The sequence below is a fragment of the Bombus affinis genome, unplaced genomic scaffold (genome assembly GCF_024516045.1).
Source record: "Bombus affinis isolate iyBomAffi1 unplaced genomic scaffold, iyBomAffi1.2 ctg00000214.1, whole genome shotgun sequence".
Classification (NCBI taxonomy): domain Eukaryota; kingdom Metazoa; phylum Arthropoda; class Insecta; order Hymenoptera; family Apidae; genus Bombus; species Bombus affinis.
Window position 1 is genome coordinate 93,656 of NW_026108918.1, and position 15,828 is coordinate 109,483.

The 15,828-nt window shown below is 36.1% G+C and overlaps 1 protein-coding gene and 2 long non-coding RNA genes across 6 annotated transcripts; 2 read left to right on the top strand and 1 right to left on the bottom strand.

Annotated features, from left to right (window-relative positions):
• Positions 1–861: 861 nt before the first annotated feature.
• On the top strand, positions 862–1,721 carry LOC126927788 (uncharacterized). Its single transcript, XR_007715889.1, has 2 exons — positions 862–1,421; positions 1,577–1,721. It is a non-coding gene; the product is annotated as an uncharacterized LOC126927788 (long non-coding RNA).
• A 57-nt stretch (positions 1,722–1,778) lies between these two features.
• Positions 1,779–5,108, top strand: LOC126927771 (uncharacterized). 3 transcript variants are annotated; one of them, XR_007715859.1, is made up of 4 exons: positions 1,779–1,900; positions 2,117–2,476; positions 2,531–2,683; positions 4,927–5,108. It is a non-coding gene; the product is annotated as an uncharacterized LOC126927771 (long non-coding RNA). The 3 variants fall into 3 exon arrangements; XR_007715860.1 differs by lacking the exon at positions 2,531–2,683; XR_007715858.1 differs by lacking the exon at positions 4,927–5,108 and having other exon boundaries at positions 2,531–3,471.
• A 927-nt stretch (positions 5,109–6,035) lies between these two features.
• Positions 6,036–8,896, bottom strand: LOC126927765 (katanin p60 ATPase-containing subunit A-like 2). 2 transcript variants are annotated; one of them, XM_050743798.1, is made up of 7 exons: positions 8,650–8,896; positions 8,061–8,261; positions 7,701–7,950; positions 7,349–7,517; positions 7,179–7,291; positions 6,780–6,982; positions 6,036–6,622 (listed from the first exon to the last, which is right to left on the bottom strand). In XM_050743798.1, the coding sequence occupies exons 2-7, from the start codon at positions 8,144–8,146 to the stop codon at positions 6,238–6,240; spliced, it is 1,206 nt and encodes a 401-aa protein (XP_050599755.1). In that variant the 5' UTR covers positions 8,147–8,261; positions 8,650–8,896; the 3' UTR covers positions 6,036–6,237. The 2 variants fall into 2 exon arrangements, with proteins under 2 accessions (XP_050599755.1, XP_050599756.1); XM_050743799.1 differs by lacking the exon at positions 8,650–8,896 and having other exon boundaries at positions 7,701–7,945; positions 8,061–8,250.
• Between the last annotated feature and the right edge of the window lie 6,932 nt (positions 8,897–15,828).

A 15,828-nucleotide genomic window follows, 5' to 3' on the forward strand; every position in this document is an offset into this window, starting at 1 on the left:
GAATAAAATTCATACTTTTCATTTCAACCAATTCCCTTTCATGGTTGCCATCCCATTCCCTGTAACATTGCTACACCAAAAGCATCAATAGGAATTTTTTCATAATCTTGTAACGTAGACTGAAGAATAAAAAACAATATTTATAATATGCAAATGTAATACATCTGTGCATTGCACATCAATATGTTGATAACGTACCTGTTCTTTGCCTCTTAATGATTCATCTTCTACTAAAGGTAAAGTTAAATCATTTGTTTTAGTTTCATGTTCATTCTTTGACTTAAGTTCCTCAATGATTTCTTCCGCCGCTTGCTCTTCTAAAGTAACAACTTTATTTTCACTATCTTCAACTGGCTCTTTCTTTATTGATATTATTGGCGATGTTTTTCCATTAGATAGCTTTGATTTTGCCTCGTTAACACTAGCGTCTCCTACCTTTTCCTTATCTGCCTTCGGAAGGAAAATGTCTGCATCTATTTTATTAACAATTCTATCATGCCAGGTTTTTGAACCTAGTAATGGAATAATTAGAGATTCATCTTTTCTTTCTTCCTCATTGAAATAAAAAATTGTTTTCAAATATATATATTCCGCTATTGGTGATTTTTATAGGTTAGGTTGAGGTTATATGTTTCTTGATTATAAATTTTACTTTTTGAACTCACCCTATTACTTTAATACCTTTTTCATTAAGGCATTCAATGTAATCAACTTTCTTTTTTTCTTGTGGAATAGCATTTTTTCTTAATAGATTTCTTAATAGATTTTGCAAAACCGAAGGAAATCTTCTTTCCTTCTTCTGCTGGTTTGTTTGTTATTTTAACACTGACTTATAGATCAATACACATGTATATACTAGACATAAAGATTGATGTCACTTGAAACTATGTGCATGAATCTAATATCTTATTATACTTTATTAATCTACTCACAATTACTTGCACATTACTAAAATTTCATTCCGACAATATATCAAGCGCCTGAATAAGTGACATTAAAGTAAACATATATGAGAGAGGAAATAAGAAGAACTGACGCCTATGGTTTTCTATGTTACAGAGCTAGTGCTGCACCATACGGCCAAATGCCGAAAGTGGCTAGGATATCCCAGAGAGAGTAGTGCTGCACCATGCAGTCAAATGCCGAAGGTGGCTTATGCTAGTATATATCTGTCTATACGTTTCAATCAGAAAATCGATATTATGTGTTCATGTGAAAGTTCACATTTCCTTAGGAGCTGTATTTTGATAGATTTAAGCTTCTAATGGAGCATTTTAAACGTATAGAGTATACTATGAAGTAGAGTGCGGATCATTTTATATTCATAGAAAATTTGAATGTATGGAAATGTACCAAATGCTCATGATATGCAAAAATATGCAAAATATTCAAAGTAAACCAATCATCAAAAAGTTTAAAAGGTGAAACAAATTTCTTTAATAACACCTAGATTAATTTTTATTTGTTAACGATCTACATTCTACTACGCTTTTAATTCTACCCTAGTTTATGCACCATAGCGCATGACAGCGCTATTATGTCCTTTACAATTTATTCAAGATCATTCTATTTTCAGATCAGACTCTCTATTTTTCTTTTTGCATCCTGCAAATTACCGTATAGTGATGTAAAACGAAAGCTATTGCTCGTTAAAATTTGACGTACTTTTGTTTTCATGAAAATATACATATGTTGAATTAAATAAACTAAACTATTGATAATCACATTGAAAGTATATATATTTATATATAACTTAGATTTCACAGATTTGGATTCGATATTGAAGTACTTCTTATGTATTAACGAAGAAGATAAAACATACTAATACAAGCATAATTCAACTGAGCGATTATGATAATGTTAATGCGCATCTCCGAACGTGCAGAGGATAAATGAGCAGGTAAGTTGCTCCCATCACTTTCTCCTTTGTTTCATGCAACTGTAACTCTTAGAATGTAATGTATAAATGTATATAACTATCCTTAACCGCATTGACGAAATGATGATAGACACAATTACTTGTTTGTCAGTTGAAGATCTTTTCTTTCCTCTTACTACATATTTATGTACTCTTAACTTGTCTTTTTAGCAATACTATCGCTCGTTTGTTCTACAGTTTTCAGAATTCTACCTTTTAGCGTTCTACACACGATCGGAGCGTAAATGTGCCCGTAGTCTGCCTGTTCCTATAAGCTACTTTAAACGATCATCTTTGATTGTGTTGGCTCGTAGATCATAGAGGAAGCCATTTACCTATCTTTCGGAACAAGAACTACAGTTAAAAACAGCGACCAATTGAGAACGGTAGTTAAGTCCGCGAGTAGAGGGGTGAGCGTGTTTTAGCGGCGACAACAGCACACGGTATGCAGATACGAAGCCGGGGTAAACCGGCAAGCCGTAGTTCACGGACCGTAGTAAGCGTGGTAACTCTGAACAGTCAACGACATTTGAAAGCCGGCCGCGCTCTGGAATTCAGGTAAATTTACCTCTTTTTCGTCTTAAATTTTCATTGACATTTCTCTGCTTATAGATTATTATACGGTTAGAAATGACATATTTTTGGAGATATCGAGGAATGGTACTTTTAAGTAATTTTGATTTTCATCACTCATAAATTGAACCGAGGAAATTCCATCAATTTATTTACCGGCTGTTAAAAAGTTTTAATGAAATGGGACAAATGGTAATTAGTTGCGAAAATAAGGACAGTTGTGCCAGAGTTACAGTGTTTGCCTTTAATTTCAATTAACTGTACAGCCTGAACGTGGAGATTTTGTTCCTATGTAAATGATGAGATATACGACACACTGGACTGGTTTCTCGATAGTTAACATCTAAATGGTTAAATTAGGGAATGCTTTAACAAAGTTGATTCAAACATTTGATGAAAAACCCATAATTTACCTTTCTTAGAAATAGTCTTATACTCTTACATATCTTTTATACATTTTTCTTATATATAGAAATCTAACATTTATCAAATATGTGACAATTTCTACTGCAATCAAACATCTTATTTACTCTACGTAATGAAGCTAAGTTTAATTAACTTTCCTCAGTATCTTACATCACCAGTCACGCTCTCGATCCCGCTAGCTAGGCAATAAATCATCAAAAGTCGAGTTACAATTACGTTCTTATCCTACTTCAGAGCCCCTCACCTATCCGTTATCCAATTTCCTCTTCGAAATCCCATCGTGAAACCGACAATTAACTACTGTTCATCAGCATACGTACAGTTGACGGAATCGACATAATGAGACAGCGGAGTTAAATGTTAAAAAGTTTGCATATTTTATAATTTGAATGGCGTAAGGGAAAATAAGATGTTTGATTCGCCTAAGATCGTTTCATCCTGTATGGCACCAACATTTCATAAAATATTATATAACACAATTTGGAAAACAGGGTTGAGAATCATAGTGGTGTAAGTTAGGCCATTGCCAGTTTTCATCAAATAATCTTCTGTGTTTATTACCGTAAAAATAGATTACATCTGTTCAAACCGTGGAAACAGAAATGGTAGAGAATAAAGTTACGACTTAATCGGTTCTGAAACCAAAGGGAAGATATGTTTTAGAGTAAAAATGAATTCAAACATTCGGAATTACGACTTAAACCACTACGACATTGAATTTGTCGTATGAAACCTACGCGTTGGGGAACGTGTTGAGGATGTCCCGAAACGTAGTTACAAATTAAGACAGGTCCGCGAGGCTAACTGTAAAAGAGCGAGCGTAACTGTGCGGAGTCGATGTTAACGGAGAAGATCTTCCTGCCGAAGATTTGTTCCGCTATGTCTAGACGTTCTATCCTTTGTTTCCTCGTTGCATTTTTTTACTTTCATTTTATCGCCACGAACAATGTTGCTCGTCGTGCTCTTAACCGTGCAACAGTCGGACAAAAACCCGTTCTACCTCGTATATAGCGTTCTGTTCGACACGGCCCACGAACTTACGGACAGATTTTTCGCGATTAAAAGAACAAGATAAGACAATTTCACGGTGATCTCATTGTTGTATATGTATACGGAAGTCCCATGGTTGTCGAAGTTTGTGCAGTAATTCTTCTTTCTCTTTCTCTTTTAATTATCGTTTTTTGCAGAAGAATGACCGTGGTGTAGAACATGATTGATGTTGATGGTGTAGTAATGGGCGGTGATGCTTCAAACGTATATAATACACTTGAGTTGTATCAAGCATGTTTTTACAACTTTGAGTCGGTTTTACGTGTTCTCATGTTATTGTAACGATTAAGTTACCATAAATATAGCAGTTTTCCCAATGGATCCACGCGTCGAGAGAAGCCATATCACGTAAAACATACATTTCCGTATAATGTTGTACAAATAACAGTCTAAGAAGAGTAAACACTCTTTATTACGATCATACATGTATATTGAAAATATAGCGATCGTTGCAACGTTATGAAAAATTATTGCAATGAAAAATTTTGACGGTGGATACGTATCGTTAGCAGATGATTCACAAGTTTCGAATCGTCTGACGGTACTGGTGCGTTGAACTTTCAGTGGTTGCGCGCGTACGCGTGTCGAGTCGAATTCTAGTTCGATTTCGCTATGGTAAATGTAATCGAGTGAACAATCGCGCTACCGGGTCTACGCGTATTCCGGAACTCGGCGCATAATGCCGCGGAAACGGGCATTACAGGTCATTCAGAAGTTACGTCTCATAAATTAAAATACATAGAAGAATGGCAATTACATTCTCCTTTTTATTATTTATATTCTATTATTAGAACACGTATCATTTTTCAAAATTTTCCTTGCAATCTACAATTGTTTATGTTATCTTCCTATTGATCATCGACTTTGTCATTTGCATGTCTCATTTTCCTCGTGTTCGGCATTTCAATATCAGGGAACGAATTTGTATCTTCTACATGAAATCATCTCTTTAATTTCAGATAGACGAATATGCGGCTGCTTCTGTTCCAAATATCTCCGTTACTGTGCCTGTTGACGGAAATCGGCGCGGCTGGGATCGGTAAAGCATGGCAGATCCTGCCATACGCGACCGATTCCTGGAATCACCCATCATGGCCACGGCTCGACTCTTCCGCGTTCGAAGTTCGCAGCGTGAGCGGGATTGGTCATCTCAATCCCTTGTTTAATTGTTGATTTTTTTAAATCTTTGTTTATTAATTCCAGATTTTTTACATATTTTTTTTTTACATGATTTTCTTCCAGAATAAACGCTGAATTCTGATTGTAGGGTGGTACAGGCAAAAGTACCGATACGCGACGGTACGACATAGCCATGCATTATTACATTTTTTTTCTTTTTTTTTTTTTTAAGATTATTATTGTAACTTAAATTTAAGCCGCTGTTACGCTGTGCTTATGTGCGATATTTTAATTTATGTCCTGAAAGCCTGGACGCAAAAACAGGACAGTTCGTTAGCGTAGGAGGGAACTTCTTCGTTAGACTGAACTCTGTTGATTGACTATTGAAAGCGCAAAGCGTAATAAGTTATAGTAATTCTTTTGCACGAGATTAAATAATTCAAGAGCGTTATTTTTTAGTATTGATTATTTATTTTAAACATTGAAATTTACAATAAACATTTAGAATTTACAACAGAATTTGGCTAATAATTCAGTTGTATGAGAAAAATTTCAAGACAATTATCGATACATAATCCGACATCGCATTTTCTGCATTCTCTTATTTTTCTCACAAACAACACATTTTCTTCTCGATAATTAGATGCGACTGTCCTCGAAACAGGTAGACAATTATAACGAGACATTATTGGCATTTGCTTACTGCCGTTACTAAGGAATACATTCATATTTATCTCACATAAATGTAATAGTATTACTTCTACTTGATCGGAAAAATCGACAAACGCGTATATCTGTCCTTAGGCCATGCGGAATACTTGCAAAAAACGCATATATGTGTTCTGAGTCTACACCCATAGCTTTCGCCCGGCGCATATACGCGCCCATACATGCGTTAATAAGATAAGAGGAAATAAAAGACAGATTATCGATAAAATACACTAACACATATGTAATACGTGGATATATTACCACTCAGATTACACATATTATATATTATAAGGGAATACGTATACCACGTATACATATATGTAGAACGAACATTTCAAACTTGTTTATAGCGCGTGCGCACACATACATGCACGCACACGAACAATTTTTCGAACGATAATTATATTAATGATATATATTATGATAACCATTTATATTTTTTAAAATATGTTCTTATGGCATACATATTTATTCCACGCTTTATATCTATCCACATCCGTGACTGTAGGTGACATTGTTTTTAACAATTTTGCTATTATTTCATAATTCTTTAATTCATATTTCAAAGTCGTAACAGATGTTTCTTTTTTTTCAAGTTTTTCCCACATTGGACTTATTTCTAGCAGCCATGCTTGCTTACAAAGCAATTTTATATCCGCGCAAGAATATTTTTCAGTAGATTTTATTATGTGGTTTACAATATCCATATTCTCTAATAACTGGTTGCTAAGGTATAATTTGAACATATCGAGTCGAGTAACTTCATTTGGTAATGATACGTATATTTTCTTTTCGAGGCGTCTGTGTAAAGCTGCATCAATGTCCCTAATAATATATTTACAATAAATATTATTGTTCTGTTATATTAATAATAACGAAGGAATATTCCGAACAACACAATAATTAAGATTAAGATAATGAATAATTATGATATTAAGATATTTTCTACTTAGAAAACATTGAAATAGCGTGATATACATACCAAGGGCAATTAGTTGCAGCCAAAAGAACTACATTAGAATTTTCGTTAGATACTAATCCATCCAATCTAGAAAGAAGTTCTGATCTGAATCTCTTTGCAGGTTCAGACAATGTACAGTTTACTCCTTTATTTGTGCCTATCCAGTCAATCTCGTCGATAAAAATAATTGTAGGCGAATAATTATAGGCAAGTTCAAATAAAACCTGTTCAGTTTAACAAATGTATTTATTATTTATTAAATATTATATTCAAAATTCCTTAAATTCATTGTTTCATCACGAACGTAATATCATTTCGTTTTCCAAACAACTATTCTATTTATATATGAATGACGACAAATAAAAACAAATCTTTTTAAACCTAGAATATCTTCTTCATAGACAAAGGAAATCAACTTACACGGATATACTTCTCGGAATCGCCTCTCCATTTGCTCACCAATGAGCTGGCCGTTATGTTAAAAAAGGTGCATTGGCATTCTGTTGCGACTGCCTTCGCCAACATCGTCTTCCCTATTTCGTAATTGATTGTAAACATGTACGGGAATGAAAGAAATACGAGTATCTTACCTGTACCAGGTGGTCCGTATAGCAGAATACCTTTCCAGGGAGAAAATGGGCCATTAAAAAAGATAGGGTACTTAAGGGGATACACAATGGCCTCCTTAATAGCAGATTTACATTCCTCTAGGCCTACAATGTTGTCCCAATATACATTTAATTTTGTCAGTATGATTTCCTGCGACAATACAAAGATGAAATGGCGCATAATCTCCGTATTAATTTCCGTAAGTGTTATGTAATTCGTTATTTAAAGCTTTACTGAAATCCCTGCGTCATTGATATACAGTGGATTGTTTATCGATAGGTATTTTATTTCTAAAAAGCTTTACAATACGTATATTAATCGAAAATAACTTACGCATGAAATGTCTTCAGCAATCTTCCGCAATTCCGGATTGTCTATATAAAGCTTCCGAGCCCGTTGCGATATCTTTGATTGCGTGGATTGTTCCATTGAGACGTTAAATAGCTCTTCTGATGAAGCTCCATCGCTTTCATTGGCGAAAATTGGTGTCACTGTCATTGCGAGATTAATATCATCCGTAGCGTCACCCGTCATCTTCTGTTGTACATTCCTCCCTTTCACAGACTCACTTCTCGTTTCTTTGCTAACAGATTTGACACGTTTTACTACTTCTTCGAAGATTGAATGATATTGTAATCGATACGTTGAATACGTTGAGAACGTTGAATAGTGTTAAATAATTTAAATTCTTACACTTTGTTCGCATTTGTCATTTCCCTCGTCTTTATTTCCTTTTCAGTTATTTTCTTGCACAATATAGGATATTTTTGGAATTTCATCTTGTAATAATTTTCATATTCTGTAAGAATAATTTCCAAATCGACGTTGTCGCAGACTCGATATTTCCGAGGTAGACGAGCTTCCCGGATTAATACATCGCTAATGTCTACATATCTAAAAAATATAATTTTTAATTCATTGAACAAATTTTATGCTATGAGTACACACTATACGATAATCATCAATTAACTGTTTTATTTCTAGGTAAGACAGACAAAAAGAATGTACTGTCTATTTATTATTATATAAATCCTCGGCGATAATATTTTGCCTTCTGCTTTTTAATTTCCAATTTTTAAAGTTTGAATTTATATATATTTTCATTTATAACTAGTTAATCTACGTTATCGATTGAGTTATTCTATAACTACTGAGTTACCGATGTCGATTTTCAAATTTTGGTTCCTTCCCCTCTTTCCGCACTAATTTCTATTTCGATTGGTCACCGATATTATTCGAAAAAATTGCAACTAAGAAGATATCTAAATTGCAATGTACTCACCCATTGCGTCCCAAATAATCACATATAAGGTACAATATGTTCCGATTACGTTCCGAAGTACGACTCTCCTCCTAATGCGACATTTATTTTTTTTATTATTAACAATAATTATTAATAATATAAAGATTTTCATGCAATTTTCTGTTACATTGCGAGTTTAATCAATTTGTTACACATAATTTTGTTATCTACCATCTTGATACGTGCAAAGATAAATCTTAATGATATATGATACAGCGTAAATGGTTATAAATAATTAATTATTGACAATAATTATAAGAATTATCGAAAGAAAAAATCATAGATACTATGTGCGAGTGTAAAATATCACAAAAAATGAACAACAATTGTGAAAAACGCAATATGGCAAATCAATGACAAAACACACTCATGACTGTCATGGAAGTTCCAAAGTCTAAAATCTAGAATATTCCTTACCTCTTTTCGCAAATTATAAGATATCTTATTTGTGGTACCTTGCAGCGATAAATCACCGTTCATTGTGATAGTTTTAAATGTGATAATGATATCCTTGTATTGACTATCGTTTTTCGATAGTTACGAGAATTTTCGTTTATTACTTTGAGACAATCCGTCACTTCCTTTCTCTTATAAAGTTTCCCTTCAACTCCGTTGAAAACTGAGCATCAAACAGGAGACGAACGATTTGTTGTCATGGCGATGTTGGTTCACGCATAAGCAGGGTGCGAATATAATGATGGAATAGTCGAGTCCTGTCTACTGTATAGTAAGATGGATGCGACATGGAAATAGAAAGAGAAGGCTGTATATAGGCATTTCCTGTCCTTGTTTAATCAGGCATGCACACTAGTGGACACTGACGGCGCTCGTTTACCGTTGTTACATATTTCCGGTACAAGTACGCGGGCATTAGAGAAGGACGGAACAGTCTCTCTCTTTAGCCCTATATCGCGTTTTTAGTTCGCTCACGCGCTCTGTACTTATATCTGTCGGACGCACGTCAGGATTGGGGGTGGGGGTGTTCGGTGAATCTTCGTTGGAATTAGCCATAGGTGCGGTGTAACAATGGTTGAGTTTATTGACACAAATTAAGGAGATTTACAGCGTCGATAGATAATCGCAAGGTTTCGATATTCGCGGCACTATGACAATGGTCTCGGCTCCGGCAACGTTTCCGCGGTCAACGGATACTGGACTTTACCCTTCGTTTGCGTCTAAGTTACACTATATGTTAGAGCACGGGGGCAATTATTTCGTATACGAAAGACAGGTCGATTACTGATGAGATCGCACTAGAGAGTGACTCTCCGTCGCGGTGACGCTGTCGAAGAAAACTATGATGGGTGTGCCTAAGGGCACGAGATCATCGGATTCGCGGAGAAAAGTCTTCGCTCGAAGGGTGAGGGAAATTGACGTTGCTGTTAATTGGTCAATTTCCATGTTGGTGGTTAGAGAAAGATATTAGCTGTCCTTGGGGAAAGTTGCTAGCGAGAAGCGTCGTTCGTGGAAGGATAGATTTCTCTTATCTTCCCGTAGTCGGGGCACAGGCCATTTGTCTATTTGAGAGACTTTGTGTAATTGAAATTTAATATTCGTAGCGGGTCCTCGCCCAGCTAAACATATACTGTGAAGATGCGTTGGCATCTGGCAATCGTCTTACCCGAAGGACAAAGTCTGCGTGTGGCGAGCCACGGGACAGAAATCGTTGAAATGTTTACCGTCGTGCCCCGTCCCAAGTATTTCTTTTAAGGAAAGCTATAGAGTTACTTCATGCCTCTGTTAGATAAAACGTTCATCCCTTGACCGCGACTACGTTCGGCGACCGGTTGTCACCTCGAGCCCGAGCTCACTATCATAAATTTCGAATAAGTACAGTCGGATCGAATTACAACAGTTTCTTAGTGCGGCTATGATGAAATCTGGATTACAGCGCTAAGGGGGTCCTCCCACCGCTCCAAAGGGGAGGCTCCGGTGTTCTTTCATCTCCGACATATCTATTACATTCCCACCATAAGCAGCGGCCGTGCCAGTGACTTACAAAAGTTTCGAACTCGCGGACGTTTAATCACGTTCCCTACTCCGAAAGGGTAAGTACAAAGTTGCTCGTCTCAGTACTCTTGTTAGAAGTTTTATCATATTTTTCATTTCGTGGCTACAAGTTTTTCCAGGAAATTCTTATCGTTTTACAAGGGCTGTGGGGCACAATGACGTCAGCTATCGATCATATACGCGAATTTGTTGTAAATTAATTAGGAGAATATCTGGAGTTCTTTATCGTTGTCAGCTGTAAAATATTAGAATTTTTCATTTATAATTGTCATATTTTCGACTCTTCCGTTGCCAAGACCATCTTGAAAGATTTTTGGTATGTTCCATCACCCTTGTTAAAAGTGTGCCCATTGGTTAGATATATTGATTTTAAAAACCAATACGTATATCAAGTTTATTATCTCACAGAAACAAAGAAATTCGTTTTATTAACGAATTTTCGATGTTTCTTCTCAATTTCCTTTAGTATCGAACGAAGAACATTATTTGATCAAACGTTTCATCGTTCAAGTAAGGTTCACCTTCTTTAATGTCAATGATTTTGAGATATGTTATTAAGCTCCAAATTCTAAGCAATCTTCTATATATGTACATATAATTGTGTATTATATATATATATAACATACGTATAATAGCCAAAGTTCAACTCCCAAGTATACGCAAAGCTTTTATTTTCAATTTATGCGATACCACTATGTTTCATGAATTTATTTGTTAACGGTATTGAAACAAATACCAAGCAGAGGACGAACTATCCGTGAACTGTTTTGCCAACGAGTACGCTTCCAATATTTTCTGTTTGAGAAAACACGATCTAAGGGGGGGGGGCAAAGCTTGATAATCTCGAAAGAATACAAGCATCAATTTCAAGCGCTTATAGGGAATCAAGCGGGCTTGTTAAGGTCGTAAGTTGGACAATTATCCCGTGTTAGGTTCAGTCAGCTTAGTCCTACACAAAATTGATCCAATCATGTGAAAACAAATGCATTCTGATTTTTGTCGCAGATATTTCTGGTCTACGCACTCCAGTGCCCACACAACAGTTATTTAAACAGCTGATTTTCCCCTATTCCAGAGCGACAACATCCCCTGATCTTTTACCACCATGAAGAACTCGTACTCGAAAATACTTGCAATGCTCATCTGCTTGCAGGTTATTTTTGTCACTTTCTTCCCGTCAGGGGCTGGTAAGTTGATACTGATTAATTATACCATCGAAATTCTATATAATGGCTACAAAAAATATTTGCATCATTACCCTCATTTCCTAACGAAGCGCGTCTTTTTACCAAGTTTTATATTTCATTTCATAGTATCAAATCTCTGTAGTTACACGAAAGTATTAAATGATAGGAAACTTGATATACACGAATTTAATTAATTAATAAGTTAGTCGTTATACAGCCATTATTATTTCATGTGAAATATTACAACGTCAAAAACTTAACGTTCTTGTACGTACAGTATTAATCACAAATTGTAAGAATGTTTACTGATAAGCAAAATATTTAATATGGGAAACGCAGATCTATGGAAAGAGAATTCCTGACATTAGACAGGAATACGCGATTGCACGAAATATTTTATGGTATGTCTAACATGGAGAATATATGAGGCGAAGTACGAAAAATTGTCGAGTGGCAAAGATATTGACGCTGGTAATCGTTTTCAGTGGCTTTAGGAGAAAACTGTATTGATTTCGAAGGAGAAGTTATCTCACATGGACTGATGTATGTGCCGGGACCTTCGGTTTGCAGCCTCTGCGTCTGCTACCATTCGGAGCCAAAATGGTGCCAGGCTATCTTCTGTTCACCTCCTTTTGTAAGTATATGCTCATTCTAAGAGCAACCAGCTTAACACAACCATGAGAAACTAAAGTACACCGTTAACGCTTGCATGCTGGTCGTTAAAACACATGCTGCGCGAATAGGGTACACAGCGATTCATTTAACTCGCCTTGAATTAGTTTTAGAAAAACAAACATGGACAGGGATAATTTTTGTCACGAGCCGTTTAATTTATTCGTTCATTAGAACGAATTAATTTACACCTGCTGAGATCGCGATTGATGCGACAAATTCGAAATCTTGTTCCATATAAATATTTTTAAACAAGCACGTCGTAAGCTTTGTATATTTTTTAATCGCAACGAAACTGTTCAGAGAAATGCTGAAATTATTAATTAGAAAAGGAGATTTCTACGCATCGTTGTAAAAGTGTCAGGGAAAATATTCGTGAAACAGTTACGTTGTTACAAGTTCTACAAGAAGAAATATTGAAAATCACGTTCCACTTATTCAGTTGCACGTGTAAAAGGTATCTTGCGTTCGCGCAAAAAATCTCTGAAGGGTACATGCTTTATAATAATTGGAGTGTCGAAGTTGTTACGCGGATCGGCGTACACGTACCTTTTAATGAAACTAGGTTACTCATTCGTTATTCGTTCCTAATTTTCAGCTTCACGATTTTTACGCAATAAAATTTTATACACCTGTTCGGTTTATAAATGATTCAATTCAAATTTAACAGAATTAAAGTTGAAATAATCATTTGTACTTCGTTAAAAGGTTCTTTCAGCATCTCGTTTTAATATTTTTATTGGTAATATTTTGTTAATCGTTATATTTAAATGGAGTTTTTCAAAGGAGAGACATTTTAAGGTAGGAAATGGACATACATTTATAATAAGAATTCAGAAGAAAGAATATTTCATACAGAAAGAAATATTCCGTATGTATAAATAACTACGCTATGAATTTTATATGTATCGGATATTCCTTCTGGTTAATGTATCTGATGTTTTTTCACACGAGGTAGCGTATATTTGCATCTATATGTCTCTTCGTTTCTCAGTAGTAAAACTTAGCATTCATGCGGCTGATAAGTAGTTACGCACTGACAACGAGAAACATAAAATGAGTAAGAAGCATGAGACATTCTATAAGAAAAATAAAGTTGTTTTTATCTTTCATTGCATATTCGTCAGAATATTGTTAATAAATATTTAAGTTAAGAATTCAGTTGAAATAAATACATAGGATTATACATTTATTTATATATGTATCTATGAACGCATTTGACATAAAATTTTGATAACGACTAAAATTATATATTCTGATATTAAATTAATTTAATGAGAATAAAAAACTAATTTTTTTAAACAAGATTTTGTATAAAGTTATATTTATTAGGAAAAGTTCGTTCATCCCTTTATAACATGATAGGATTAGACTCATAGCTGTGTAAATCATTTCATGGAATAGTATATGTGTGCGTATGTGTTCTAAGTTTTTATTATAACAATGCTAAATGTACTAGGAGACGTTTTTAAAAATTCATAAATTTTTCTTCATCAAACATATCAATCGTTATATTGAAAAGTTAATTATCTTTTATTTGTTTCGAGCTGCACATTGATTGAGACATTCGTGTTGGTTATAATTGCGAATTTAACGCAACGAAGTTGTTTGAATCCCTTGCAAGCATGTAAATATATCGTCGAATTAATAGGTCAATTACTTGAGGTTGGAATTGAAAGAAAGGGAAAGGTGGAGGAGAAGTCTTGCGTTTGAATGCGGGACACTTTTAAAGCCCACAGTTCGCTGAAATTGCCAGAGAATTCAATTAAATGGCAAATTAAACCATTGAACTGAATCTGTTTCCAATCGCGAGATTAGAAGTTCTATCCTTTGAATTTTTATATCAGTCAACTTTCTTTTTGTACGTACGGTAACGAATATAATTCATGAATTAATGAAGTATGTAATTGGATGAAAGTTCTTCCTCCTGGATTCAGTTTAGACTAAGAAAAATTATATAATAACGAAATTATTAACTTAAAATTGATAGAGTGTATAGTTTTTTTTTTTTTTTTTTTTTTTTTTTTTTTTGCGTGAGGAGGGGAAAATGCTGTTACGCATACCCAGTGATCCGCATCACTGGGTTATGTGGGACTCGGGCGGATGTTGTTGCCATACCCACTAAAAACCCCTCCTCCTTTTTCCTTTGCTTTGAGGACAGACAACCCCGGTAAAACCTGTCGGCAGTCATCAGGGTTGTCCTTTCATGCCCCGTTGTATCTTCTTCGTCGGGCAGTTATTCTGTATATTCAGTATACTGTATATTCAGTATTGCTCTCGTCATCTTCTCAGCTAGTTCAGAATACTGGGCTGATCTCCTTCTGTGGTTCTTTGTTGTCTTGTATCTCTGCCTTCACTGCTCCGCGTAGTTGTTGTTGCTCTCGTTCTCCTCCTTACCTCCTTCAAGGCCTTCGCTGTCACCCTCCTGTGAGACATGACGGTCTTGCGAAATTGCCTGAATTTATCCCAGCTCTCGTTCTTGGCGGCCACCGTGGCGATCAGATTGTCCACGTCGCCAAGAGCGTTCTCCAGCTCAATCCTTCTGTCCGTTCACTTCGGGCACGTGAAGAGGGCGTGCTCTGCATCGTCGTTAGGGTGTGCACAGTCGAGACAGTTGCTGTCGCTGCTCTTGCCAATCCTCTTCCTATAGAAACCAAAACTCCTGTAGAGGTGAGCGTGTGTGCGTTATATATTTATTGGACGTGCGTGATAGTTGTAGTAGTTGGGCCTGGTCCGCTGTAATTGTCACTGGGAGCTGTAGATGTCGCTGCCGTCGTCCGACAGTATTTAGTGTCGAGTGGTGGTATTTGGCTTGTCGAGTGCCGTCACACTCCCATGCCCGGTTAACAGCTGCACGGTGTGATGATCGATGTCCATCTTCTTTTTGGTAAATAGCAGCGCACTCGGTATTAATTTCCTTGCGCCTCCAGTTCCTCCTTCAGCTCGTTGCCGTCATCCGCGCCGATCCTGGTCTTATGGATCTTGTTCCTCTCGTAAGTCTCTCCGAGCATCTTTATCTTTATGTAGATCGGGAGATTCCCGGTCAACACGCAAAGTGCAGCGTGGGAGACGGTACGGTATGCACAGGGCCGTTCGCTGTGTCCGTTTCAGCTTCTTCCTGTTCTTATCGGTATTCGCTAAGCTAATTCTTCTTTCTGAACCCATACTGCCTCCGATGGAACGGGTCCGTTCCGATGCATCTCTCGATGATCTTGTTAAAGCATTTTTCCCAGATCTTGCTCATGGCTGGGAGTATGCTTATCGGCCGGTACGCGTTAGGGAGACCGGG